Here is a 27650-nt window from a genome sequence, read left to right on the forward strand (position 1 = left end):
GATTGAAATATCTTAATTCCTAGATTTCCGCGAAAAGATTTTAGAAAAACTGCGTAATGCTGATATCAATTTTTCCAATTTATTTGAACTACATAACAAACATGATGTGCAAAATGATATGGCTTGGATATTAACGCTACTTTGTACTAATCGTTTAACATGGAGTTGCAAAGCTTAACAATATTTAAGGACTAAATATCTCAATTGGATCTTCGAGTATTAACGATCTACGATATGTTCCAAATATAATGGAATTCTTGCTGGTCATAGAGCCGATGCAAATTAAACACTATTGGATAAAAAAAACATTCTTGATTTTTTTACTTGACACTGTCATTTTTATTTTTTGGAATTGGAAAAATATATAGAAATAAAATCATTGAGAATGTCGAAACGAAATATCGTGAGCTTTGAAAACAGCTCTTTGGGAAAATTTAATTCTCTATAAAGTCGTTTCCAAGAAATTAAGCCTTAAACATTAATAAGTTTTTGTGATTTAACTTAACAACAACTCATTCTAGAAAAAACAACAATACCGATTTGCAAAGGGAATTCAACCCTCCATAAAAAAAGTCCTCACCATTTATTCACGATTGAACTGAAAACTGAAATCCTTGTTTTTTTGGTTTCAGCAATTTTTTTATATATTTTATTTATTATTATATAATCAATACAATCACTAAAAACAATTTTAAAAATTTGTATATAGTATAGTAAGTATACAAAAAAGTGATAAATGGATACGAATTATTTATAATATACTAATGCCTAAAATATTATGTATAAACAATTTTCAAAATATTTTTAGTAATTGTATTAATGATATAATAATTTTCGATCACGTGGAATATGAATTTGATCCGTTGAATTGAAAAAAATGGGTGCAAAACGAAGAAAAAAAGGATTTCACTTTTGGTTCAAGTGCAATCCGGAATAACTTTTTTAGAAATAACTCTAGAAAAAAATATTAAGATACTTAATTGTAGAGCATTAAATTCCCTTTAAAAAACGATATGTTTTTTTGTATATTTATTTGTTTGTTACGCCGAAAAAACTTATTAAACTTCACAAAGGAATCTGATAAAAATTTTCAGAGCTTTTTTTTTGTGTACCTCAATCGTTTTGACGTATCATCATCATCATTAGGTTTAAAAAATCGAAAATATTAATATTAATATTAAGAGCTTAAACTTAAACACGATATTTTTTTTCCCGTCATTCTGAATAAAATTCAAAATGGTTGAATGTTTTGGCCTAGCCTATTATACATATCAAGTCATGATTTAATTTGCAGCGAACTCTATCGCGAAACGAGTAAATTAAATGGGGCTCCTAGTATGCTCGTAAATAATAATACACACGTCACAACGAATACAATTTTTAAAAACCCCGAAAATGTATATATATATATATATATATATATATATATATATATATATATATATATATATATATATATATATATATATATATATATATATATATATATATATATATATATATATATATATATATATATATATATATATATATATATATATATATATATATGTGAAGTTTAACAGAAACGCTACACCAGGGCCCGAGACACACTTAAACAACTTCGATCGAATAAAAATATTCATCAACGATTCGTGTGCGTCGACAGGAGGGATGGTATACAATATCACATTTATGCAACACATATAAGCTTATGAGTAAGATACTATACAGAGATTCGTCGACCTTTGTGCTTCGTATTATAGTCAACCACAGAAATGTTGGGTAGAGGCAGTGTAAATATTAAAGTATTTTTATAAAATATAAAAAACTACTAACCACACATCAACAAAAAGTAAATTTTTAATTAATTAGGTGAGAAAACTATGCAACCCGACCGATCTAGAGTAGAAAGAATTTAATATTAGACAGTCAATGAAAAATGTGTTAAAAATAGTTTTGTTTGAAATTCAATAAGTTTCGGTCATCTCACTTTTATTATGCAAAATGGCTTTCGGCCTATTTTTAAGAAAACGCTAACGTTCTGAACAATTGTCTTCACGGGGCCAATTCGATCCCACTTTTCGAGATATCTCTGCTCAAAGTTGAAGAAAGTGGAATTTTAATAATTTTCCTATAATTTTAACAATATTATAAATAAAAGCCTTAATGGGGGTCCATATGTGACTGATTACATAAATCAAATCAGAAAACACAGAGAATAAAAAAACGTTGTAGTTTTGGTAACAATATTAAACAGTTGCAAAATAATGAATCGTTTTTCTCATCTTTCCCTATCTTGCCAAGATGTTCAATCACTTCGATTTTAAAATATCCACGTTCGGTCGAAAAATACGATGCCGACTATCTCATTTTATATCGATAAACTAACCAAAACACCACGTTTCTTTAGCATTTCTTTTAAAATTGGTTCTTTTTTTTTCTTTTCAGTCTTCTTCGATTTCATACTGTTTTTTTAATGCACAACTTTCTGCAAAGTCCTTAAACTGGCGAAATTCTACTTTCTGCAAGTATTGTCATAATTCAAATTATAAGCTTACTTATCCTTGTTTTCATGTCACGTATACGTCTGTATATCTTACGAAATTTATTTGGAGATAAAAGAAAAACAAATGTGAAAGTTTGTTGTCGATAAATCGGTAGATCAGGAAAAAAATATACAAAATAATCGCATCTCATTTTAGGCTGATGTCCGATATCATGTTTTCTACAGTATTTTTGTATTTGTTATTATAGAAATTAACTAGACAACCATAATAATCGCTTCTACCTTAAAATTGAAGAAAATAAGGCAGAAAATAATAGCAGACTTATTTCACCGACACATACTATAAAATATGTATTTTTTTTGTTGAAAAATTCACTAGAATATATTTTTTTAATTATTGACATACAAGATTGTACAAAATCTAAAAGCTAACTTTCTGAACAATAGTGGGGCCAAATCGATCCCATGTTCAGTTTTCGAGACATCTCTCAGTGAAATGTTAATAATTTTCCTAAAATTTTAACAATATTACGAATAAAACCCTTACTTTTTTGACAATTTTATCCGGCGGTTCCATACGTGACACTACCAAAATGTTGTATTTTTGGTAACAATATTAAACAGTTGCAAAATAATGAACTGTTTTTATTCATATTTTCCCCGAACGTCAAGAACTAATACTACCAATAGTAATTTTATTTTTAATTGGCCAAAAGCCATTTTGCAGTGGTGAGCGGTTGTTAAAACGCTGTTAGCATTACAAAATCGATGAGTTCTGCGTTGGGCTTATAAAAAAAAACAAAAACAAAACGAACAAAAGTAAAAATGTTATAAACCCATCGATCCTTTAATATCGAAATTTTTACTTATAATTTTTAGTCCTTACTTTTTTTTTAGCAGTGTATTAAATGCCGTCTTTCAAACTGCAAACCGAAAAAGGGTTAGCTCGACATTTTTCCTTAAAGCAAAACTTAAAATATGCACGTAGACTGGTTAGTTTAGATACTAATCTAACATCGTAACCACTTACTTCTTAATCTGAAGTAATTTTATTTTAACCCAGCCTATCTCATTTCGGCTGGTGGTGGGGGCTGGCTAATCCTACCCGGAGTGTCCTGGTTAAGTTGGGAAGCGGTCACACTTCTCGTTTGAAGAGTAGAATTCGGTGTTTCGTCGAGGAGCTGCCTTAATCTCTGCAGCTGCGCTTCCAATTGCCGGTTGTGATCTTCCAGAATTTGCATCCTCGCTTCCAACCTCCCTTTGTGCTGCCTGAGCAGTCGCGCTTCCGCTAGAACGTCGTGGTGAGGCTGTTGCGGAGGATGGGGGGTCGGCCCGTGCTAACAAAAAAGGTTACCGATACTCGCAATATGCCGTCTCGAGTTTTACTACCTGCAATTGTTCGTACTCCTGCAACAGGGCCTGGTTTTCGAACTCTAGCTCCCTGATCATTTCCTGAAGTTCCGCCCGTTGCTCCTCATCGATTACGAGCATCAACTGTCCGGGGCTAGCGGGCGCCCCTTCTAGTGACTGGCAATAGTCGGCTATGAGTCTGTGTTCATCCTCCGGAGAAGCTGCCCTCAATTCTACCTCCGCTAAGCGGGAGGCATATATTTCTAACCTATGAAACATAACCTAAAAGGTAACCCACGGTAAATTGTCATAAGGAACGAATGATAACGGTTTCCCTAAATCTCTCTGCAACTCTCTATTGGTTAGGATTCGAGTGATTGAAAAGCGAAGAAAACTTAAATGCCGCCGGCAAATGTAAACCATTTTGTTGAAAGCTCTCATGCCTCACTTAAAAGTAAAGAAAACCTATAATAAATAATAATAAAGCATACACATTAGTAGGTTTTGTTAAAAGAACTATTTTGCTATTACGTAAGGTCAATTGCTCAATTGGTTTATCGAATTGATGTTAAGATTCTAAAATAAATTGAAAAACAAATGAGCCAACCGCTATCTTATATAATAAATAGATTAATTTCTACAGGTAAGTCTTCTCTTTGATGCAGTAAATCGTAGGTAATTAGAATCAAACCAACTGTTAACTGTGGAATACCAGAGGGAACAGTCTTAGGTCCCATTTTATTCAATATCTACCTAAATTATTTACTTAGGATGAGTACTAATGGAACACTTATATCATTCGCGGATGATACAGTCTAAAATGATGGAAGCCGACGCTTGAAATAATGTTCAATTGCAAACTAAGGCAGGTCTTTGAGCAATAACCAACTGGTTTGACGAACACTTACCATAAATTCGCAAAAAACTGTGTATGTACCCTTCGCTAATATTACCAAGTAACAATATTGTGGTAAACCTGACACAAAGATTCGAATTGTGGCAAACAGAAATAAAAACAGTGTCATATATCTTGGCATAGCATCGGACAGCCATTTGAACTAGTTTATAAGTCACTATGATTGATGATGGTCACTTTACTAGGGAAAAAGCGAAAGAAAACTTAATAGAACCATTTGCAAAGTAAAGGATGGGACAGTGTACCCTGTATGTTGGGAATAAATTATGTAACACAATTCCTGCTGAAATGAAAAATATTATAACATCTAAAGGGTTTGGCTATAAAGTGTCAAATTGGTTAGTGGAAAATTATGTTTAAGCTATGGTAGGCTAGGATTATATATTTCACTTTGTCAAATAAATAACACTTAAGGCAGCAGACGAGTTAAGCAACTCAAGCTTAATTCAGTGTTACCGAATTCTATCACAAATGTTATTTATAACGACTTATTTTCTTGTTAATCCCAAATTCAAAATTTAAATTTAATATGTTATTAACCTAAAACGTCCTGTAATCAGTAAAATCTAGCGTTATGTTGACTTAAAAGCTTGTATCTCATGCACAATAGACAATTTATTGTTTTTAATATTATTATTGCTGTATATGAAGAATTACTTCACTCCTTTAATCTTAAAACTCTTACGCAAAAATGTCCTGTGAAATATACTAATTTGATTCTTGTTTTTTTCTTGCACTTTAGAAATTGTGTTAATGCGACGTTGCCGAATGTGAGAATTTTTTTGTAGTGATTTTATTATTTATTGTTTTTCCTTGCTTATAAATTATAATTAGAATAATAAACATAAGCAAAAATATAAACTCCTCGCCTACCTAGAATGCATGTCGTTGTGCTGCGGCGAAGCCACCGGACTTTCCAACTCGTCCCCTTCGAGAACCGACCTGACCGGCAAATAACCCATCCTGGGATGCTTCGTGAAGTATCGCTTGCTCTTGAATTTGTTTTTCAGCGCTTTGGTGAAATCGCGCATGTCCTCTATGGAAGTGGTGGCGCCGCAATACTCGTGCATCGGATGCGTCAGTTTGTGTCCCTTCGTCAACTTGCCGGAAAAGAAACAACTCTGGCACATGTCAAAATTAAAACACTTGAGGCAACGGTATCTCATGCCCACGATCGGGTACTGTTTGCACGAATTACATTTCGCTTGGTGCTTGGAATTCTCCGCGGCGGCGATGCGATGCAACACCGGCAGCCAGACAAGAGACTGAGGCTCCTGCTTTAACCAGGCCAGAAAATGAGCGGCTTCCAAGTCTTCTCTCTCTCCTGTAATAGCGTGTAAGAGATGCGTCAATTGATAATCCTTGTTACTTAACAGTAGTTCAAATGTACCGGCGTGGAAGAAATTGATACTTTGAAAAAATCTTAACCCTTGTTACTTAATAGTAGTTCAAATGTACCACACCAGGAAATATAATTATTTAAGAAAATAAGGCCATTTGCGGTGTCATTGGTCGGTTAAACACAACCATAACAGTACCTAAACAACTTCTAACGCTGGGTTCAATATTAGACCCTCCAAAAGCGGCCACTTCGCCCAGCTGCCTGGGCACTTGCAGTATATCGTGGAGCAGGAGACCCAGTTTCCTTTGGTCTGCTTTCTGATGGGGATCCGCGATTAATCTGAAGAGATACCTATATTTATCCTCCAAATGACCTTTGGACAGTAACGTAAGCCCCACCTAAAAACGTTTACGGCTGACGGAAGATAAAATCCACGGCCGCGATACAAACTTTGAAGCTGAGGACGCGAATTTGGCCGGTACGTTGGCTGTCATAGACGTTCAGCAGCCAATTCAAGGCCAAATCAACGCCGAGGGGTAAATCTATAGCGTTAGGATCCTGCGACGACAGGCTACCGTAGATCGCTCTAAGGACCAGAACCATGTCGGCGACATCTATTGAACGCCAATTCGAAATTATTATAGCGAGACACTCCGTGCCTTGGAATTTACCTAATATTTTATCATTTTGAGCCCTAAGACCATGCAAATCAAACGCTTCGGATACAACGTTTAGGTTAACTTGATCGAGACATAGTTTTTTTTGAATTGCCCTAAGCTTCATGGCAGTACGATAAGCAGAGAACCGAACATCATTAAGTTGTAGGAGCGAGCCGGCCAGTTCTAGCATTTGAGGATGATCCCAGTGGGTGGTCTCTGTGCTGTGATTTATATAGTACGGAACCTTATTTGGAGTTGTTGCTCTCTCCCAAGGGGGTTGGACGCTTGAAGGGCCAGGGGATATTTCTCCTAGGAAGAGTTAAATCGTTGAAATCAAATTAGTACAAAACACAATTTACCAACCTTGACAACTACTAGTCAACTGTTCCCTTCTTTCTCTTATAGCAGCCTGCAGAGCTCTACATCTAGCGGTGCAATCCTCCAATTGAACTGCCAAATTATTAGGCAAAGCGCTGCCGATATTCATAGCTTGCATTCTGCCGTCTTCCAGTGACCGCTGCAGCGATGGAAGTTGTTGTTCCAGTATTCGGAGATTTGTTAAAAGCTCGCGTGCCTCGGCGGCGCTTCTCGGCCCGCTCCATGTTAGCGTCGCTCTTTCTAGTCGAGAGACGGCAGAACATGATTCCTCCAGAGCACTAGTCAACTGTTTCAATTTCTAAAGAGAAATTAAAGTATTTTTTGGGTTTATACTATTTTCCTTTGTGAAATAACATTCAAGAACATACCAAAGAATTCTGTTCAAATTTGGCGGCAAGCTTATCTGATTTATCTATAAGAGCATTCCATTTGTCCGAAAGTTTTACGAGCTCTCTTCTTAAGTTCCTGGCTAGTTCTCCAGATGGATCTCCGGCTACGAACTGCCTGGCGCTGCGTAAGCTGGCCTCTACAAGAGGTCTTTTGTCTTCAAGCTGCTGGCGGAATGCTCTGTGGTCGTCTTGCCTTGCTGCTAGACCTAGTTCGGTATCTTTTCTAATGACCCATTCAGTCAGTTCTCTCAGAGAAAGAAGCACTGAATTCCAATAGTCAACATTATGCTCAAGACGATTTCTCAAGTCAGCTGTACGGGTTTTAAGAGCCTTGAAAAAAGTGCAAGTTTCCTAGAGTTTTATAGCATTTAGGTAGTTTTATGTATAAATGTTCTATTCGCATTTTAAATTTAATTAGCCAACGGAACTGTAAATAAGAAAGTTACTTACCTGCCACCTCCGTTCCATTTCATCTCCTCTAAGCTGCACCATCACAGCATCTTCAGGCGATAGAGTACCTAAAAGGGCCAGGTGAGAAGAACGTAGAGCTGCATGCGTCTGAGATTGTCGTTCAATATCAGCCTGAATTTCTTTCAATTGATGAGCTGCTCTTCTTGATTCACTGTCGCCTTCTAGGGTCTCTACCACGGACTCAACCTCACTGAGCCATGCCAAGAATTTATCCAGAGATCTATCAAAATTTTGTAGAGAACTCAATGCTGAATGGAGCAGCTTGCCACGATTAATGATACATGCGTCCAACCGTAAATAATGTTGATTTATGTACTCAGCTGCCTAAAATATGGTGAGATATTGAAAGGAATGTTTTCTCAGAAAAATATTTAAAACTTACCTTCTTGTATCTGCTAGTGTCTTCATGTTGGTGAGCAGTGATTAACCTTTGAGTAACTTGCTGGAAACACTCAATTTGAGCTTTAAACTGATGGAGTTCAGCATGTAAACCCTTTTGCTCTCTGAGTTGTGCCTCGAGTACGTCAGCGGTGTGCCCCACCGGTGCCATACTCGCTATTCTGGACTCCATCCTCTGAAGCCATACTTCTAAATCCAACTTTTTCTGTTCAAAACTCTCCTCCTTCTTTTGCATTGCGAAATCGAATTCGCTAAATCATACCAATGAAACAACCACCATATTAAATATTTGGATGAAAAGTTGACCTTTATAGGCGGTAGATGTTGGGAAATCAATGTTTACCTGCCCGGGGTAAATGACCGCGCATCCAAAACTTTATCCCGATATTTTTAAGAGCGAAACTTACTTTTGAACTACACGAGCTATGTCTGCTGCATTGTACCTACAATCTCAAGACCAGCACAATGAGGAAGATAGTCTTATAAATTCATAAGAGGTAAACAGAAATTTTTGTCAACCCGGAAAAATAATGAAAATAAATTGGTTGTTCGCATAATTTTTAAGCGTTCTGTGACCGTAAAGAAATTATCACAGAACATCAAAAAGCAATTTCTAACTTCAGAATAACCGTCGTAACACAAATGCATTAAACAGAAACAAAATCATTATTCTTGTAGTGCTTCAAGACGGATTTTTTACTTTTATTACATTCGATTTCTTTTAATAACAGTTGATTGGATATCTGAAATTCGAATCCTGAAACGTTACGTTCTGTGATGTTCGATCTATGTTTTAGCTGTGTCTGTCATTATATGTTTACGTGTCATAAATTTGTAATAGTACCATTTAATTGTTTGCTGAACTCTCATATTAAAATATGGTAAGATTTAGTGTTTCTCTAATAATTATTTTTATTTTAAATTTCTAATATTTCTCATTTTTTGTGCTTTTTAGGCGAGATATTTTAAAGAACAGGACATTGATGGTATGTTTGTATGTTAATTCCATTTTAATGGAAATTATCCCCATTTGGGTATATGATAACCATAACTTTTCATTTTGCAGAATTCCGAGAATGTTTTTACCTATTTGCTCGTTCCGGTAACATTAAATCATTAGATGAGTTAACTGTGATTATGAGAAGTTTAGGCCTATCTCCAACAATTTCTGAGCTAGCTGGCTATTTCAAACAAAAGGCAATTGTTTCTCAATTTTTGTCATTAATTTAACTAACTGAGGTGTTTCAGGGAGGAAAAATGTCATTTGCTGACTTTTTGGAAGTGATGCATATCCACTCAAGGGTTGAACATTTGCCCAAAGAGATAGTTGACGCGTTTAAAGCAGGGGATGCAGAAGGACGTGGTGTTATTGAGGCCAAACATTTGCGGCATCTACTTCAAAATTGGGGAGAGAGATTATCTGCCAAGGAAGTTGACCGCATCTTCCGTGAGGCTAATGTCAACAACCACACTCTTGTTAAATATGAAGACTTTGTTAAAATTGCCTGTGCTCCTGTTCCAGATTATTACTAAAAATGTTTGAAGTTTATTGATTTTGTTTTATGAATATGGTTATGGTTAAAGTGTATTTATTAATTAATCTTATAAATAAAATACTTCAGTAATGAATGTACTTTTATTTTTGAAATATTGCGAACGTAGGACGAAAAACTAATAGTTTCGGAAATAGAGAAATACTATTGGAAAAAGGTTTTTTTTTTCCTATTATACAATGAGCTCGCGTCTTGACGGCTGCCCAGCTTATTCCACATATCAACGAGTAAATTAGGCAATTGAGGTAGTCGTTAAAATCGGACAAACACAAACACACCCAACGCTCCCGGTGGAAATCGAACCCACAACCTCCGGCAATTAAAAGGGTATTTTTAAAAAACAGATTCTAGTCGATACCGTTTGGGTTCTGTGCCATACCAACCGTACCAGAGACTATCGTCAGTCCCTACCTGCAGTTTATCTACGCTGAGCGGCATTATTTTAACCTAAAAATACTACGCTCATTCATTCCTACAAGTGAAACATTTTTACTTAAATTAAGTGGCTTCATATTTACTTCGCAATGGCGACTGCTATGCCGATAAACCCTAAACCATTCCTGAACAGTCTCACAGGTAAAGCCGTTCTGGTTAAATTAAAATGGGGACACGAGTACAAGGGATATCTGGTATCAGTAGACGGTTACATGAATTTACAACTGGCCAATACAGAGGAATATATCGACGGAAGTGTTACAGGTGATTTTTTATGTAATGCTAGCAATTTATGAATATCTTTCTTCTTTTCTGTTGTTTCAGGGAACTTGGGAGAGGTTCTTATTCGGTGTAACAATGTACTTTACATAAGAGGGGCTGAAGAAGAAGATGAAGAGGGAGAGACGAGAGACTAATAGTGCATAAGTGTATATGTGTGTTTCTTATAAAACAATTTTAGAAATAATGGAACGATTCTTTATTATAAAATAAAAGCCACCAAGATAGCAAACAGTTTTTTAGTGAGACACCTTTATTCATACCCTGTATAGTTTTATAATTTTTCATGTATTCATTAAGAAATAGAAATGCATTCAAAAATTTAGTTTTGTGGTTTCATGGAGAGTGATTCCCAATTTTTTAACTCTTGATTAACGAATAAAACAAAGTAAATCGATTTAAAAGCGATTTCCGGTAAACGCGTCTACGGAAACTTTTTTTCTGATGGAGTATTAGTTGCACCTTAAAGCATATATTTTCTGGAATTAGAAGGGCCACTTTGGAGCGACTTTGTAAATGTAAAATTAGCACTTCGTAGGAAAATTAATTTCTCGAAATTATGTCTTGTATTTATTTAATTTTTAAATCAAATCAGGAACGAAGAATTTATTATACCGAAATACGCGGCGAATCATTTAAGATTAATGTACCAAAAAGCCGTTATATATATGAATAGAGGCCGTACCAAATGCCGATAATATAAGCGTTTTCGAAGCGACGCTAAATAGTATATTATGCAATAAGTGCGGTAAACGTTATTTGACTCAGGAGTTTAAACATTTAATTACAGAAATTTTAAAAATTCCATCCGCTTTTATACCCTTTACCCGTTTGGAGCCGATTGTGAGGTTTCGATTAAGCTGGAGCGATGTAACCTTCATCTCTTCCGGAGGACAATTCGACAGGATGCAGGACGAACAATACCGTTATTATGATCGAACTTAATGACATACTGTATGTTGACTTATTAGCTAATCTTCGTCGCATGACAACGAATGCTTATTATGTAATGGCTGCACGTTTTTAGAGCTGGGGTAGTTTTATTGCTTTTAGAGAATTGCTTCCGTATTTGTTTCGACGATTTGAACTTTCTTTAATTTAATGCTCCCGCAATATGAATTTAGTGTCTAACAAAAGAATCTAAAAAGTAAAAAAAAAAACAACCCATGTAGCTTTTGGTGAATTTTAAAGTATAGCACTTTGGTATCTAGCAAATTATATGATTATTACTGTTACAGGTATTAGACGGTATTAACCCTTATGTTAAAATTTAAATTAGTTTGTGCAAAACTAAAATCAATCGAATTAACTAAAAAAAAACACCAAGCTAAGCTAAAAACTAACCAACAAAAAGTACCAAATCTGTTAAAACTATCAAATGGATTGGATTAGTTTATAATTTTTAGCTAATACGTAACTTACAAGAGTAGATAAGGGACTTACGTGGCCACTTCTCCGATGTTAAACCGGACCGAGCGATTTGAAATATTAACCCTACAACCCGCTGGAGTTCTCGAGCAATATCTATTTTATCGCGTCGCATGGCAGATTTATTAGTTTTCAGATGTTCGGACAGTCCCGATGGAAAAACTTAGAAGTTGACTTTCCCTGATTTATGGCCGGCGGTTTCCCTTAATAAGTCCTGCTGGAGGTGGCGCACCTAATATTAAATTTGTATTTTTATAATCCTCGTTCAATTCAGCATTGGTAGTACGTTTCATGTTTTAACAAGCATTTTTTAAATAACAAACAAATAAAAAATATGCGACACCATTTTAGTAAAATAGTAGTATTTGTTTTTGAGATTTCTTTTGCAAAATTTCTGTATTGACGATACTCGTAAAACAAATTAAATTAGAACAAAAAATGTTCAGATTTTCACAGTTTTAACACGGAGACGCATTTAAATCCAATTGGTCATTAAGTGATAAATTGTTATCTCCATGGCTTCCAACAAATTCTTTGTTTTGCTTTTTGAATGATTATGTAAAACATCAAAATTATCGTCAAAGTTTGTGCATTTCTGAATTTAAAGGAATGGCATAGTTAGAATCCGAATGTTTATTTTTAATGCGTTTTTACCGGTTTATCCGATATAAATTTTGGGACAAGATCCACATTTCAACTTGTAGACTCCGGATTTTTGAGTTTTTGGTAATTTAGTTTTATTGTTTTTTAGAAAATGTCCTATGGTTTTAAAAACAATATTAATGCCAAATTTAGATAGATGTTTCGAAATTTTCTTGCTAGGTTCTCCTATGTAACCAACCCAACACGCCCCCTATCGAATGTTTTCGGTAGATTTTAGCCAGTGATGGCATTTTTTCGCAAAATTGAACCCAAAAATTTGAGGTAGTAGAAGGAGTATGCAAAAAACACAGTGTTAAACACTCGCTACGCTCGTGCCAAATCAAATCGCTGACTATAGTGCAAAAAAGTAACTGAATAATAGATGTACGTTCAAATTTCTTTTCTAGTAAATAACTAATCAAAAATAGAAGAAGCTTAACAATTTTAAAGTTGGAATGCGCCGTATTTATTGTTTCCACTTTGTAGGAAATAGTGTGAAAAAAAATATTTTTGTATCATCTTGGTCTTTAATTCAATTTAATTTTTATTTATTTAATTAATAGCGTTTAATTTTTCGTTTAATCAATGCTTAAATTTGCTTTGCAGAGTCGAAGCGAAACCTATTTTTATTTTTAACGTAACTCGCGTAACAAATATAGTAGTTCTCTCATTAACGAGGCGGGCAAATTGTTCAAATACCCGCTACCCGATTATTTGTTCACAATTAAAATTTTCGGCATATTAACCCTTTAACCCCGCTCCGTACGTACCTGTTTGTCGGACCGATGGTTTGATTACACAAAGATTATAGAAGTTGCATCATTACGGCTGCGGGATTGCCAGTTAATTGCAACAAAATAATGGTTTACTTTGTGAATGGTAAACCCAACTAAAGTCTATTTCAGACAGGTGGAGAGTAGTAAAACCTCAGGTACGCAAAGGGACTACAGAATGACCCGAAACTTTGATTGTTCGGTTTCTTTGCAGGTTTTAATGGGATAAAAATACATTTAACGATCTCCTCTTAATGTTATACACCCCATTTCACACAACCATTTCACGGATTTCACGGACAAATTTAAGATTTCTCATTAATTATAGGACTTTGAACGATTTTAAAAATAAATTTTTAGGTTTTCGAAATTTTCAAAAACTTTCTGTGTGGTGCTCTTTCTTTTTAAAGTGTTTTCGAACATTGCTCGAATTTTGCGTCTCGATTAACCCCTGTAAATAACATCAATTAAAAAAATTATGCCCCGTAAAATGCCATAAAGAAAGAGAAATTCAATTTTAAAAAGAGATTGGGCGTTTGTATTGTGTGTGTTGATTAAATTATAGACAAAAAACAGATCAATAAATTGAGAGAAAAGTGTCTGAATACCACTCGTGTGGGGTTTGTATCTTTTGCAACTTTAACTTTTTTTTTGTTAGTTTATAATTTCGTAAAAATCTTAGGGGAGCTTCGAATATGGTGTTATATTTTTACTTAAAATCAAGGTAGACGGGCTAAGATTTTTTTAAGTCGTAATCTTATTAAAAACTACATTTTAGAATTGGCACAGCAAAACGGTCTTATTTTATGACTAAAGAACAAAATAATTCAGTATCCTTAATACAAGTTTCCCGAACTGCATTTCTGTCCAAAAATATTAAAAAAGAGACGAAGCCATTCTGCTGTATAATTTTCTATTTATCAGAGTTATAACGAGATTTTATGTAACACTTGCGGCTGTAATATAATTTATAAAACACGTTGGCCTCCAAGGTCCCCGGACTTAACTCCCTTGGACTTTTTCTTATGGGGCTACATAAAAAATGAGGTATTCAAAGAATGTTTTGACAACGAGGAACAATTACGTCAATCAGTACGAGCGGCGTTTAATAAAATTACTCCTGAAATGTTAAGTCGTGTTTTGGAGTCTACCGTGAGACGGGCGTACTTATGCCTAGAAAATGGAGGTCATTTATTCGAACATTTGTTATAGAATTTGTTTTTCATTAACTTGTTGGATTTAGTTGTTATGTTAAATGAACAGTTAGAGTTAGTAAATAAATAAACACATTAACTCGAACTTGTCAACCATTTTCTTTTGCCTTTCATCGTTCGGATCTCATGGCCTACTACAATAAAATACTAGAAATGTATTAAAAATCCATTTTTCTGGATAAAAACATAAGTAACCGTATTGTATCGTACATCGTTGAATTCGCAATGAAAAGCACAACCTAATACTGTGTGTACTTTTTTTCCGTCCCATAAGAAAAATCAAAGTTGATGGTGGTTCCATGGAATCGAAACGCTGTAATGAAAATTTGTTAACGTCAATTTGGAGAGATTAAAAAGTGCCAATGGAAAAGTGTTTTCCGTTTTTTCATATCTTTTCAAATAGCTTTAAAAAATAATAAAAACGAAATCGCAATATTTCGGTTTTTCTCGGATATTTCCGGAACGGCTTGGAATTTTCAAATTTGTAAAGCGGGATCTTGTTCGGTATCAAAATGCGCAACTTTTGGCTAATTTAACCGACACTGTATCTCTTATAGTTTCCGAGATCCCCATGCTGTGCATCCTTATCTTGGACACACTGTATTATATTATATTTTATATATAATATATGTAATAATTCTTATGAAAAAGCCATGCATAAAATTTATTTTTGTTTTTTTTTAGTTGGTCCAAAAATTGTGTGTATAATATTGAGTTTATGAAATGGACTTTTCTGCGAATGATTCTAATATTTCAAATTTAAGGATATGTAGATCTACTCATTTGTTCAAATTTTATCCTTGAGAAAAATGCACAGCAACATTATGAATCAGTTTATGTCCGATAAAGCTACATTGTTTCGGGAATGTTTAGGTTTAATTTAATAATCGGCAATAATAATGAAATGACCTTTGCGAACTTATAGCCGAAACAAGATCGAATTTACTAATCACATCCGACATAACGATTTAAAAACTATGCACATGGATCTGCTATTTTATCTGTAGGTTACTTAATTGATATAATAATTTCTAATAACATTGCGTGATGTTTTTCAGATATTCGGATAGTTTTTTATTTATCCGAGTTAACTTTACATCTTCTTGGATGGTTTTCTCTACTTAATTACTGTAAGTGGCAGGTATGTGTCATTATGGTAATAACAATAATGATTTTAACACAAAAAAGGTAATTAAAATCTTCGAAAAAAAAAAATCAAATTTATTAGAAAATATTTTTTGCTTGATAAAACAAAGAACTGAAAAGATTTATAAAATATTTGTTAAAGGTTTAAAATAACCATCTTATTTGATGTAATTAATTAATTGTGTTCTCTTTAGAAGCGACAGAAATATTTACTACTTTTTTTTGTAAAATACGCAAAAAAATACAGTTCAAACAAAACATTTTTTCTACTGCAGTCTGTAAAATACCTAATTAGCCACCGATCTAGCGCCCGGGAAGCGTCACTTTCGTTTCCCACGAATCCGAGCCACTTCGGACATTTCCGGGATTTTACCGCACTTGTTTAGGAGCAATCGGATGTTTTCGGAGATATTTCCCACGCTTTGAATTTTCACGTTTGTCAATTCTGACGGTCGTGTCAGTGAATGTATTTGTATTGTTTTGCAAAAATGTACCCAAAAATTAATATATAGAAAAATGTTATGCAATATATCAGACCATTTAAATACTACAAGTCGGTAGGTAAAGTGACATTTATAATCTAAGTTTCCCACAGAAATTTTACTTAATTTTTTAATTTTAAATTTACAGTTTTTATATTAATATATTGGCAACGCCAATTGAACCACTTTTGAATATCCATGTCAGTACAAAGAAAACAAAATTGAAAGTGAGGACCTGCTTTTTTTTGCTCATACGATCTTAATTTATTTATTTTTCTTCCAATTACTGTCGTTTTCTTCAAGTAAACTACTGAATGATCAATTGTAAAAGTTAAATATTTATTTAACTTTTTAAAATTGTGTTTATTCCGTTGTTTGTATGACATATCCAATAATACATCTCTCTCTCTCTCTCTCTCTCTCTCTCTCTCTCTCTCTCTCTCTCTCTCTCTCTCTCTCTCTCTCTCTCTCTCTGTCTAACGCACAGAGTTAAATGTTTAAATGGTTTGTAAAATTGTGATTTTTTTGTGACGGTCGTAGAGAAAGTATAGTATGCAACGCGTTCGGTAAACTCCTTGTCTCACTCGTTTATTAAGCATTCGCTTCGCTGGTGCCAAGTAAACTCGTGAGTCATATGCCGTTTACCGCACTTGTTGCATAATATACCATTAAATTCAGAGGAAAAAACGTAGAAATGCATAAAACGAGGCAAAAATATCAATTTAAGCAGAAAATTTGGCTGCGAGCGTAGCTGATTGGACGATGGCGAACATTGACGTTCACGCGTTTATACAATGTATAGAGCGGAATGCGCGAAAATATTAAACACGCAGATTTCGAGGCATTCCGTCGAAAAGTTTTCCGGACGTCCCTCACACCCCGACGTCCTCAATATGTACTTTTACTACTTGGACGCGTCCTTCGACAATAAAACCTCCAAAGATTTTACGGGTCGAATTTACAACAACACGCGTACGATCGCATAGCTCACATTCTCACTTTTCACTGGCCATTGAGGTATAAACAAATTTCCGCGACGGTCTCGCTCGCACCTATCCTCAAACGACGCAAAATGGGCGGGCTCTGGCAATCGCCGCCTCTCCGTTCCGGACCCGGAGCCGGCAGCCGCTGCCGCCGGCAAAACCGTCCCGTCCGTCGTCGCGTCAACGGGAAAACTCCTCAACGTAAACTCAAAAGTGTTTTACATGGTTTTGTATTGTGCGCGCCAACGATGGAGGTGGACCAGCAGAACTTAGCCGAAGAGTACGTTCAGGATTTCGTCCTGGACCACTTGGAGGACATAACGGTGAAGCGCGAGGACAAGAAGCATTACTTCGAGGCGTGCTCGAACTGGCTCGAGGAGGACACGCGGAATTGCAGACCCGATAGCTGGGAGGAACGGAGGAACATGTCGTCTACGCCCGAAACCGTGTACCAACAGCCCAGCTTGATAAATATGTCGCTGATGACGGACCCGGGCACCCCCCCGGAAACACCTCCGAGCCAGTCGCCCATCGCTTACCGTCCCCCGGGTCTCGTGGAGGAGATGATGTGGTTCCCGCAGGCGATGCGGTCCGACCCTCAGCCGTTAGATTTGCGTCCGCTGCATTGCATAAGTGATATCGATTGGGAACGTAGGGAGTACATACCGTCGGGGATGATACTGGAGAATCAAAACCACCACACGCTGCACCACACCAGATCGCAATCGGTGTGTTCCGGTGCCAGTGCGTTATCCGCACGCGTGAATAACCATAATAGCGGCTACTCCACATGTTCCGAGGATTTGGGGCTAAACGACGAGCTCTTGGTGACCCTTACGGTGCGCGAGTTGAACAAAAGGCTGCACGGGTGTCCCAGGGAGGAGGTGGTGCGGTTGAAGCAGAAACGGCGAACGCTGAAGAACCGCGGCTACGCGCAGAACTGCCGATCGAAGAGGCTGCAGCAGCGACAGGACCTGGAGCAAACCAATCGCAGCCTGCAACACGAGCTCCACAGGTTAAAGTCGGAACTCGCGAGGGTCGTGCAAGAGCGGGACCTCTTGAAGCAAAGGCTGCAGCTCGGCAGGAGCCACGTGCACAACCTCAACTCCGACGGCGGCCAGAGTTCGCCGGAGTTTTACCTTTGACACAGCTTCCCGGGTCGGAGGCTATAGTTGATTTCGACCCAGAAGCCGAACAGAATAGCCGCTTCGACGTGAAAAAAGGATATTTTGAGTGATAGTGAGGTGTGTGTTTTTCAATGGTAACGCCGAGTGCAATAATAACACTAAAAAACAACCTCAAACAATCGAATCTTATTCGTGTAAATAATATCGACCCGCACAATGTTATTTTATATGCGTTTGCGTTTATAATTAAAATGTTTATTACGTTTCTGAGCGGTCGACGCTCCAAATCAATTGCATATCTTAAATTTTTTTTTGTTTTTTTTTTCCTCTTTTTTGTACATATTTATAATAATCTGAAGTATTTTTGTATCGGCCGGGCCTTTTAAACCCGTACGGTTATGTTACTTAATGCATATGATATATGGTTATGTTATAACGAAGTTGTAAATAAAATTTAGGTCCAGCGAAATGCTGGCGTAGACGTGATATGTGTTTTTATTTTTCTTCGCCGTTTATTAAATTACTAAAAAAAATAATACTAGTTGCGTCACTTACGCACTTTTTTAATAATTTTGGATTTATGACAGATTTCAAATCAAAACACACAGAATATTTTTATAAATATTTATTTAATGAGAACATTTTTTGGTGAAAATTTTAACAATATTAAATAAAGAAAATAAAAAATTTCCGCGTTTATATTGATGACAATAATTCTTCATGGGTTATAAATTTCAATATTATTTTGAGTATTTTGAGTAACTTTTTGGCAGTTCGATAGTCATATTTAAATTTTAATTTATTTTTTTTTTAAAGAAACTTCCACAGGCTACTGTGATACTTTTTACAAGACTTCTGGATTCCTCCTGACGTTTCGCCAATCATCCTAAAAGCATGGCTGAAATTATTCCAGTCGAGCTCAACAAAAACCGAATTTTTTTTAATTGAAATTTAAATTTCGTGCTGCTAGAAAAGTTTGTTTGCGATACCCTTATAAAGTTCGCAATTGGCCATATTACAACTTTACTGCACCGCTGATTTGGGTGAAAAAACTAGCCGATAAGTTAGTGATAAATTTCGAACAAACATTTTTTCCCTAGATTTTGGTTTCTTTTTTTTTACTGGGTTTGTACTGCAAGTTAGACAAAATATATATTTTTAAATTTTTCTTTAAAGTCTTTATCGCAAAGTTTGCAAATGGCGAAGTTGCTTTATATAAAAATTAAGAGAAAAAATTTAATCCACGCTCAACTTGAGAGTTTTATTAATTAAAACTGTTAAATTATAAATCTTTAATCAATTTCTAATTATTGTCATAATTTTTGAAATTTTTAAAATGTTTCATATTTTATACAGGGCGTCTGGAAATAAAATTTGAATAATTCAAGTGGTCATTCTAGATGAAAAAATTACAAAATTCTTTTTAAGATACACATACAAATTAAAAAAAAGGTGATTAATAAACATCTTCAATATCCATTGACCGATATTTTAATTAGGTTTTAATTAAATTAAAATTATGGTATTTCATTGAATTCATTTGACAGCTCACTTTTTTTACCTTGAAATTTTTTCGCAATTTGTGTCGTTTTCGAGAAAAAAAGAAACAATTTTTTGCATGTCCCTAATCGACAACAAATTGGAACCCTTTTTTTAAACAATATCTTTAATAACATAATAATAATGGAAATAGCATATTATTCAACAAGTGCGGTAAACGGCATTTGACTCACGAGTTTATTTGACACGAGCGGAGCGAGTCTTTAATAAACGAGTGAGTTAAAAAGTTTACCGAAGGTGTTGCATACTATACTTTTTCTACGACCGTTAGTTTTTGGGTACATTTTCGCAAAACAATACAAATACATTCACTGACATGACCGTCAGAATTGACAAATGTCAAAATTCAAACCGTGGGAAATATCTACGAAAACATCCGATCGGTCCCAAATTCGTGCGGTAAAATCCCGGAAATGTCCGAAATGGCTCGGATTCGTAAATATTTCTGCTAAAAAGTTAAAAGATATAAACGTTTAAATTGTTTCACATTAATGACAAACTGAATCTTTAAAATGAAAAAAAATGTTCGCACCCATTCTATAAGAAATGCGATATAATATGGTAGTTGTAACTTATGTGAGTCGCGTAGGATTCATTCAATATTTCAGGAGATCGCATCGGCAGCAGAAATGTTTTGCTGACGCGTAGGATCAAACCACACGGAATAATCAATCGATAGTAAAAGTGTTTCTGGATTCTTTTATGCTCGATACTACCTCGATATGCGTACTTGCGTCTGTTTCGTTTTTTTTTTTAATTAAATTTGTCGATAGTCTCGAGCGAATTAAAATTATCATGCCGCGAATATTTGTGTATACAATGTATTCGATATCCGACACATGCGCTTTTTTACGGAACCTCTCTTATCAGTTTCATTCATAACATTTACGCTATAAATTTAAACACAGTAATTTTTTAACAGTTTCACTTTATCGTTTTTAAATAATAATCGGAATATTAATATTGGGGTTATTTCATTTAAGGAGAACCAACCGAATCGAGAGATAAACCCCAAGGACAGTGGTGAGATGACAAATGATGACTTGTCATTGTACGCGAATAGTAATTGTTTCGACTTAATCTGTTTAAGTGAACATTGGGTAGTGAACGACAACATTCTTTCGAATATTAATCTTATAGATTAGAATTTGATTTCGTTCTTTTCTAGGTCTACTCGCATTCACGGTGGAGTGTGTCTGTATGCTCGTAGTGGTCTGGACTGCGAGAAAATTGACGTATCGAGTTACCGCAGGGAGATTGACGCAGAGTTCTGTGCTCTTCGGTTTGCTTCGGCGAAATTATTGGTTAGTTTGTTGCTACAGATCTTGTAATGGCAATATTGCGATATTCTTTGAGCAGCTAGAGTTATTGTTGAACAATTTTCTCTCGTTTAACACCAGAGTGGTTATTGTGGGTGACTTCAATATAAATGTAAATGTTTCATCTAACGCTGTCTCCGAATTTTTAAGTATTATAAATAGTTTTGGATTGAGGTTAACTATTTCCGATAACACTAGAATTGCGCGCTCTTCTGCTAACTTGCATTGATAATATAATAACAAACTTGAATGAAGACGTTTATGAGGTGGGAGTTCTTGGCCCTGGCATGTCAAACCACAGAGGCCAGTTTATTAAACTTAGCATAGGTAGGGCGGATTGCCAAATCAGGTATTGTGAATATTAGGAAGTCCTTGGAGGCTGTGGATTGGAATATTTGCCTTGGTTCTAACGATGTCAACTTTATGTCGTCATTTATATTGCACAAAGTTCAAGACTTGATCAACAAAATTGTTCTGTTAACAACATTCCTCATAAAAAATCACCGGTCAACTGGTTTGATAAAGATCTAGTAGCTCTTAGAAACAGAGTGTCAGCTGTTAAAACTCTCAGTAAAGTCTCACAGAACCCTCTTTATACAGAAGTGTATAAATCGCTAAATAAGGAATATAAACAAAAAATTCAACAAACCAAAAAAGCTGATTTTGATGACTTTATCGAAAAATCAACCAATAAAAACAAAGATGTCTGGAAAATCGTTAACTATGAAAGAAATTGTCTTGGGAGATGTGATAAAGAATCTGATTTATCAGCAAACGATCTTAACAGTTTTTTTAGTTCTGTCTCGAGGAATATTATAAAGATCTTAACGGTGAATCACAATGTACAGAGTGCATGTGTTGAAGGGATTCCACTGGAGGAAACTACTTTTTTTTGCATCCGATAACTTGTGAGGATACGTACCGAGCCATACTAAGATTAAAAAAATCTTATTCTAGCGATGCTTATGATATCAATAGTGTCTTGGTGAAGGGACTGGTCAAAATTGGCTTATTCTCTAGAAAGAGAAAGTACCATATTTTTACAAAACTTCTGGATTCCTCTTGCGTCGGTTTTTGCTTAGTCGAACTTGCTCAAACTGAAGAAGCCAACAGGATGATTGGCGAAACGTCAGCAAGTATAATATAATATAATATATTTCAATTGATGATCGTCAGAAAAACGAAACATCAGCGTCTTGTGAGATTTTTGACAAAAGTTGAAGTTCGACCAGTTAAATTGAGGATGTATTTGTAGATTTAAAATACAACAAAATATTTTTTTCCTACCAACATTTGACATTGGGTTTACAGGAGTGTGTAGAAGATCGATCTTAAAGCTCCATTTTCAATTACTTGAAACTAATTTATCTTATACAGGAGTGTGCAGCAAAATTTGAGATGAGGTGCCGCAATGCTGTTATATAAAAGGTATTTTATTCTACATATAAATCCTACTTTTTGTGAAAATTTTCTCATTACATGATCAGCATGCCGTCGTAGCGTTACTTCTGAGTCTAACATGACTCCAAGGTACTTCATTTTATTTTCGTGTACCAGCATGTCGTTATTTATTTCAATTTTTATGTTTTCTATATTAACAGTACTCAATTTTTGTTTTTTTCCCAAAAATATAAAATTTAGACTTTGACGTGTTAATATTAAGTTCGTGTTTACATAACCATTCATATATTCGGTTCAAATATATAACATTGTATCATCTGCGAATAATTAGATTTTGCTATCGTTAATTACTTAACTATGTCATTAATATACAATAGGAATAATAGAGGCCCCAGTACAGTTCCTTGCGACACTCCATACATTGGATCGGCAGAATCGGACACACTATTTTTAAATCTAAGTTTTTGGGTTCTGTTATACAAATAAGATCCGAACCAATTTAAAACTGAACCTCGTATACTATCAATAGTTTCGAAAGCTCTCCTAACATCCAAGAACATAGCCAAAATAAGATTATTACTATCAACAGCTTTGAGGAAATTGTTTGAAATGTTGATGACGGAAGGCAGACTGATTGGATACTAAAATGTCATTGTTATCGCAGAATGCAAGCAGTTTCTCTTTGACGACCATTTCCAATATTTTTCATAAACCGGAACAGTGTTTATCGGTCTAAATTCTCCATGCTGGTTTGTGCCTGGAACCTTTGGAACTGGAATCACAGTTGATGTCTTCCACTCGTGCGAAAATACTCCTGTAGAAAGTATTTATAATGTTTAAAAGACTCTTACCTATTACACTGAAGACATCTCTGAGTACCCCAGTCGAGATTCCACTCGTCCCACCGCCTATATTTTTCATACTATAAACAGATTTTTTAACATATTTAGAAAACCCTGTATAGATATTTTCTACGTTATCGAATTGTGGGATACTGGATAAATTCTCTGCAACACCATTAACAAAGTATTCATTAAATTTATTGGCGATTTCCATTTCGTCTGAAACTGCCTCCACTCCAAACAATATTTCAGCAGGGACCGTTGTATTCTTTCCAGGGAGAAGAACTCTTAAGTTTTTCCATAGAACTTTGGAGTTATTCTTGTTTTGATCAATTGCCCTCCTAAAAACAATTATTCCTTTCCATTTTTATTTGTTTTACAATTTGATGTGATTACAATTGATGATGTTTCTCGATCTTGATCGATCCATTTAATTCATTAGTCACTAATAAAAAATGTTATGATATGATGCGGATTTTATTGGTGACACTACACGTAAAGTTTTAAAGAGTATTAAGCTGCAAAGGATGACATATCCAATGACAAAATGCGATTGGCCAGAAACTTCGTAAAACACATCTTATTACCAAAACAAGCGAGCAGGACTGAGACTCGTGTAACTTATATATAAATTTCAATTTGACTCAAATTCCAATTCTCCAAAGCAAACAAGAACTGATTGCGCAACAACTGTCTAATCGTTGGATCTATTTTCTCCAAACTGAACAGGGAAATGCTCAAATTAAAAGAGCTTTTATGGAAAAAGGTGTGGATTCCCCAGGAATTATTGGCTGTATGGATGGGACTCGTATAGCAATCATCACACCGCATGAAAATGGGGTGTGATGCTGATGCTCTGCTGATGCTTGAAGTTCGGAAATACGTTCGGCTCCACGGTACGTAGCCGAAAACGCTTATAGAGTTTACAAATGCTCTATTACCGAAATAATCTCTACTTCTTCACATAAAACGAATTACAGAGTCTCACCCCAGCAATTTTCAAAGCATTTCATCAATATTTGCGCCGGTCTCGTAAGTTTTGTTTAATAATAATAATAATAAACTGTCTTTATAACAATACAAGAGTGGCGACATACGCAATTTGCGCTCTTCCATATAACCACAAGAAGAACAGCACCAACACCATAATAGTCAACAAAAAACACACCCGTATATACATCATAAACAGAAGAAATAGGAAGAAATAGGCGCACATCATAAACTCATACGCTTTTGCTAGTTACGGCGGGTCTAATAAACAATATTAATGCTTTTTTGGAGGACTTTATTGTGGTATGTTATAGCGTAAAGAATTTCATTAAATAATTTAACTGCGTTATAACTAAAAGATCTCTGGAAAGTTACCGAAGTGCGTCCAGGAACGCAATATCTTAAACAATGACGGGGGTCTCGATTATGAATACCATTTCCTCTGCGAAGTTTATGAAACAAGTACGATGGGGTCTTATTGGAATTCAGTAAAAAAACAAAAGTGGAACTTTATATCGGTCCTCCAGCTTGAGCCAACCTGAATCAGAGAGACATTGCGAAATATGGTCATACTTTCTGAGATTGTAACTAAAACGAATACAAGCATTCTGAAGTCGTTGGAGTCTCTCCTTATCTCGGTTAAGTGTAGCTGGCCAATAGAGAATACTGCAATAAACGACATGGGATAAAACTAACACATCACAGAGCTTAACTTTGGCTTCTTTACTGAGAAAATGTTTATCAATATACAATGTCCACAACTTATAAAAGGATTTTTGTAACACCAAGCCAACATGCTTAGAAAACCGCGAATCACCGTCAAACCATAATGCTAAATTTTACACCCGTCTGAAGAAGGACAGATAATCTCATCATTTAGTGTAATCTTAAAAGAGGCGTTTTTTACGATATCTCCCCTTTTATTTCCAAATAATAACATCTGCGTTTTGTTAGTATTCAATAAGAGGTTGTGTTGTGTTTAGATCTAAATTTATTTTAGAAGCGGCGTTTAGCAACAAAAGATAAATATAACTGAGTATCATCGGCGTATCGATGAGATTTACAAAATTTAAGAAAATTAGAGAAGTCAGCTGTATAAGCCGAGAACAAAATAAATAAATCGTGGTAGCACACAACATGAAAAAAACTGTAAACAAACATCGCAATAATACGACGCTACGCAAATACAAAGCAAACGCGATTTGTACACCCACCTTGTGCGTCAGGTGAGTAGAACAATCGACGCTGGGCGTCTCAGGCGCGCGCCGTAGTCAAGTTGCCCTCCAATCGAAAACGCTGACGCGGCGCAATTGGCCGTCGACGACGCCCGCTGACCCGACGCCCTGCCCGAGAACTCGGCGTCGCGATGCTCTGACGTCACTTTCATTAGCGCACTCGGTCGCCGTGCACTTGTAACGATTTTTCCCGACGGAGGGTCATCGTTGTAGTTCAGATCCCCTCTTGAGTGGTGGTGAGCTGAATGCTTCCCAAAAAACTGAATAATAATTACAGTAAAAGCTCATTATTCTCTATATATATGTTCCATAGATATGCCGCAAATATACGAATGGTAATTTATGTTCGTAGGAGACAAAATTACAATAAAAGAAATATACAAAAAAATCAATTGAAGTTTCCGAACACTTCAAAGCTTAAAAGCAGTTTGCCTCTTCGGCTCAATGTTCATAAAGAAATCGCAAAGCTCGATTGACATTCTTAAATCCTCCCTAAGATTTTTCAAATTCAATGTCATGTTTCCAGTGCTCGATAAGGCACCTTCTTCAACGGGCTATTAAATATATTACCATTAGTGAATCTTTTGATTTTTTTCCCCTTTTTTCGGATAAATGGGGTTTGCTGTTGTCTGAATTTATTTTTTATTGTATATTATATTATTGTCGAAACAATTGTCATGTGAATATACAGGGTGCTTCAAAAAAATGTATACACACTTTGAACTTCCACAGAAAATTTATTTACCGTTCTACAAAGTTAAATTTCAGGAAAATAGAAAGAGTCCAATGTAAATGAAACATCAATAACAAATGTTAATACTGTTCAAATTGGTGACCTGCAGCATCAATACAATTCTGAGTACGAGTCACCACTGATTCTGTACATCGTATCAAAACGTCCAATGAGATTTCTCTACACACTGCTTGAATCTCATTCCAAAGAATGTCTAGGTTACGTGGTTTACGTTTGTACACCTCATCTTTTACTGTGCCCCACAAGAAGAAATCCAGTGGTGTAAGGTCTGGAGACCGTGCTGGAGACTCGATTGGCCCCCTGCGTCCTATCCACCGGCCCGACAAATTTTGATCCAGGTAAACTCGTACGTCCCTGTGATAGTGCGGCGGAGCACCATCTTGTTGAAAATAAAAATCATCATTACCGTATAATGCACGAATGGCAGGAAATATGCAATCAGCAAGCATTGTTAGGTAATTAATACCAGTTACAGTGCCTTCAAATCGAAAAGGTCCAATGAGTCCCCTTGAAGACAAACCGCACCACACATTTACACCAGCAAATTTACAGCTTTTTCAATTGTAATGTGAGGATTTTCTTCACCCCAGTAAACACAATTGTGCCTATTGACAGTTCCATTAAGTTTGAATTGGGCTTCATCCGACCAAATGATGCTACCCATAAATCCCGGTTCACGTATCACCATCTCCTGAATCCATTCACAAAATTGCAACCTTCGATCTGGATCGTCGTCATTTAGCTGTTGCACCAGCCTTGGAATGTAAACACGATACTTGCCTCTCTTCAGAATGCGTAGCACGCTGCTAGCACTTACATCACTTTCACGTGCCCCTTGCCTTGAAGATTTATTAGGAGAGCGTTGAAACAGTTCCAAGACTGCCGTTGATGACTTATCACTTGTAGCTGTTCGAGGCCGACCTGAATGACCTTTATGCACATCACACACTGTTCCATGAACTTCGAATTTGTCTCGTATGCGTGTAATTGTTAATCTTGAAGGTGGTTCTGTATCATACTCCCTTCTCCACTGTCTTTGAACTTCATTTACATTCTCAAACTTCCAGTACCACTTAATAACCTGCTTACGTTCTT

At 35.7% G+C, this 27650-nt stretch overlaps 4 protein-coding genes across 4 annotated transcripts; 3 read left to right on the forward strand and 1 right to left on the reverse strand.

Moving 5' to 3' along the window:
• Positions 1 to 1529: 1529 nt before the first annotated feature.
• Positions 1530 to 8900, reverse strand: LOC132696872 (dystrophin). The gene is made up of 10 exons (XM_060661965.1): positions 8376 to 8900; positions 7973 to 8317; positions 7502 to 7852; positions 7119 to 7431; positions 6768 to 7064; positions 6547 to 6710; positions 6293 to 6494; positions 5628 to 6078; positions 3878 to 4106; positions 1530 to 3825 (listed from the first exon to the last, which is right to left on the reverse strand). The coding sequence occupies exons 1-10, from the start codon at positions 8625 to 8627 to the stop codon at positions 3553 to 3555; spliced, it is 2877 nt and encodes a 958-aa protein (XP_060517948.1). The 5' UTR covers positions 8628 to 8900; the 3' UTR covers positions 1530 to 3552.
• A 252-nt stretch (positions 8901 to 9152) lies between these two features.
• LOC132696890 (calmodulin-like protein 4) lies at positions 9153 to 10021 on the forward strand. The gene is made up of 4 exons (XM_060661996.1): positions 9153 to 9273; positions 9348 to 9378; positions 9459 to 9589; positions 9641 to 10021. Exons 1-4 carry the CDS (start codon positions 9271 to 9273, stop codon positions 9923 to 9925), a joined length of 450 nt encoding a protein of 149 aa, XP_060517979.1. The 5' UTR covers positions 9153 to 9270; the 3' UTR covers positions 9926 to 10021.
• A 326-nt stretch (positions 10022 to 10347) lies between these two features.
• LOC132696880 (small nuclear ribonucleoprotein F) lies at positions 10348 to 10891 on the forward strand. Its single transcript, XM_060661975.1, has 2 exons — positions 10348 to 10644; positions 10705 to 10891. The coding sequence occupies exons 1-2, from the start codon at positions 10470 to 10472 to the stop codon at positions 10794 to 10796; spliced, it is 267 nt and encodes an 88-aa protein (XP_060517958.1). The 5' UTR covers positions 10348 to 10469; the 3' UTR covers positions 10797 to 10891.
• Positions 10892 to 17519: 6628 nt separating this feature from the next.
• On the forward strand, positions 17520 to 18840 carry LOC132696980 (transcription factor MafA-like). The gene has a single exon (XM_060662196.1). The coding sequence runs from the start codon at positions 17576 to 17578 to the stop codon at positions 18470 to 18472; it is 897 nt and encodes a 298-aa protein (XP_060518179.1). The 5' UTR covers positions 17520 to 17575; the 3' UTR covers positions 18473 to 18840.
• The last annotated feature ends 8810 nt before the right edge of the window (positions 18841 to 27650 follow it).

Source organism: Cylas formicarius, unplaced genomic scaffold, assembly GCF_029955315.1.
Source record: "Cylas formicarius isolate icCylForm1 unplaced genomic scaffold, icCylForm1.1 PGA_scaffold_1__22_contigs__length_36826433, whole genome shotgun sequence".
Lineage (NCBI taxonomy): Eukaryota > Metazoa > Arthropoda > Insecta > Coleoptera > Brentidae > Cylas > Cylas formicarius.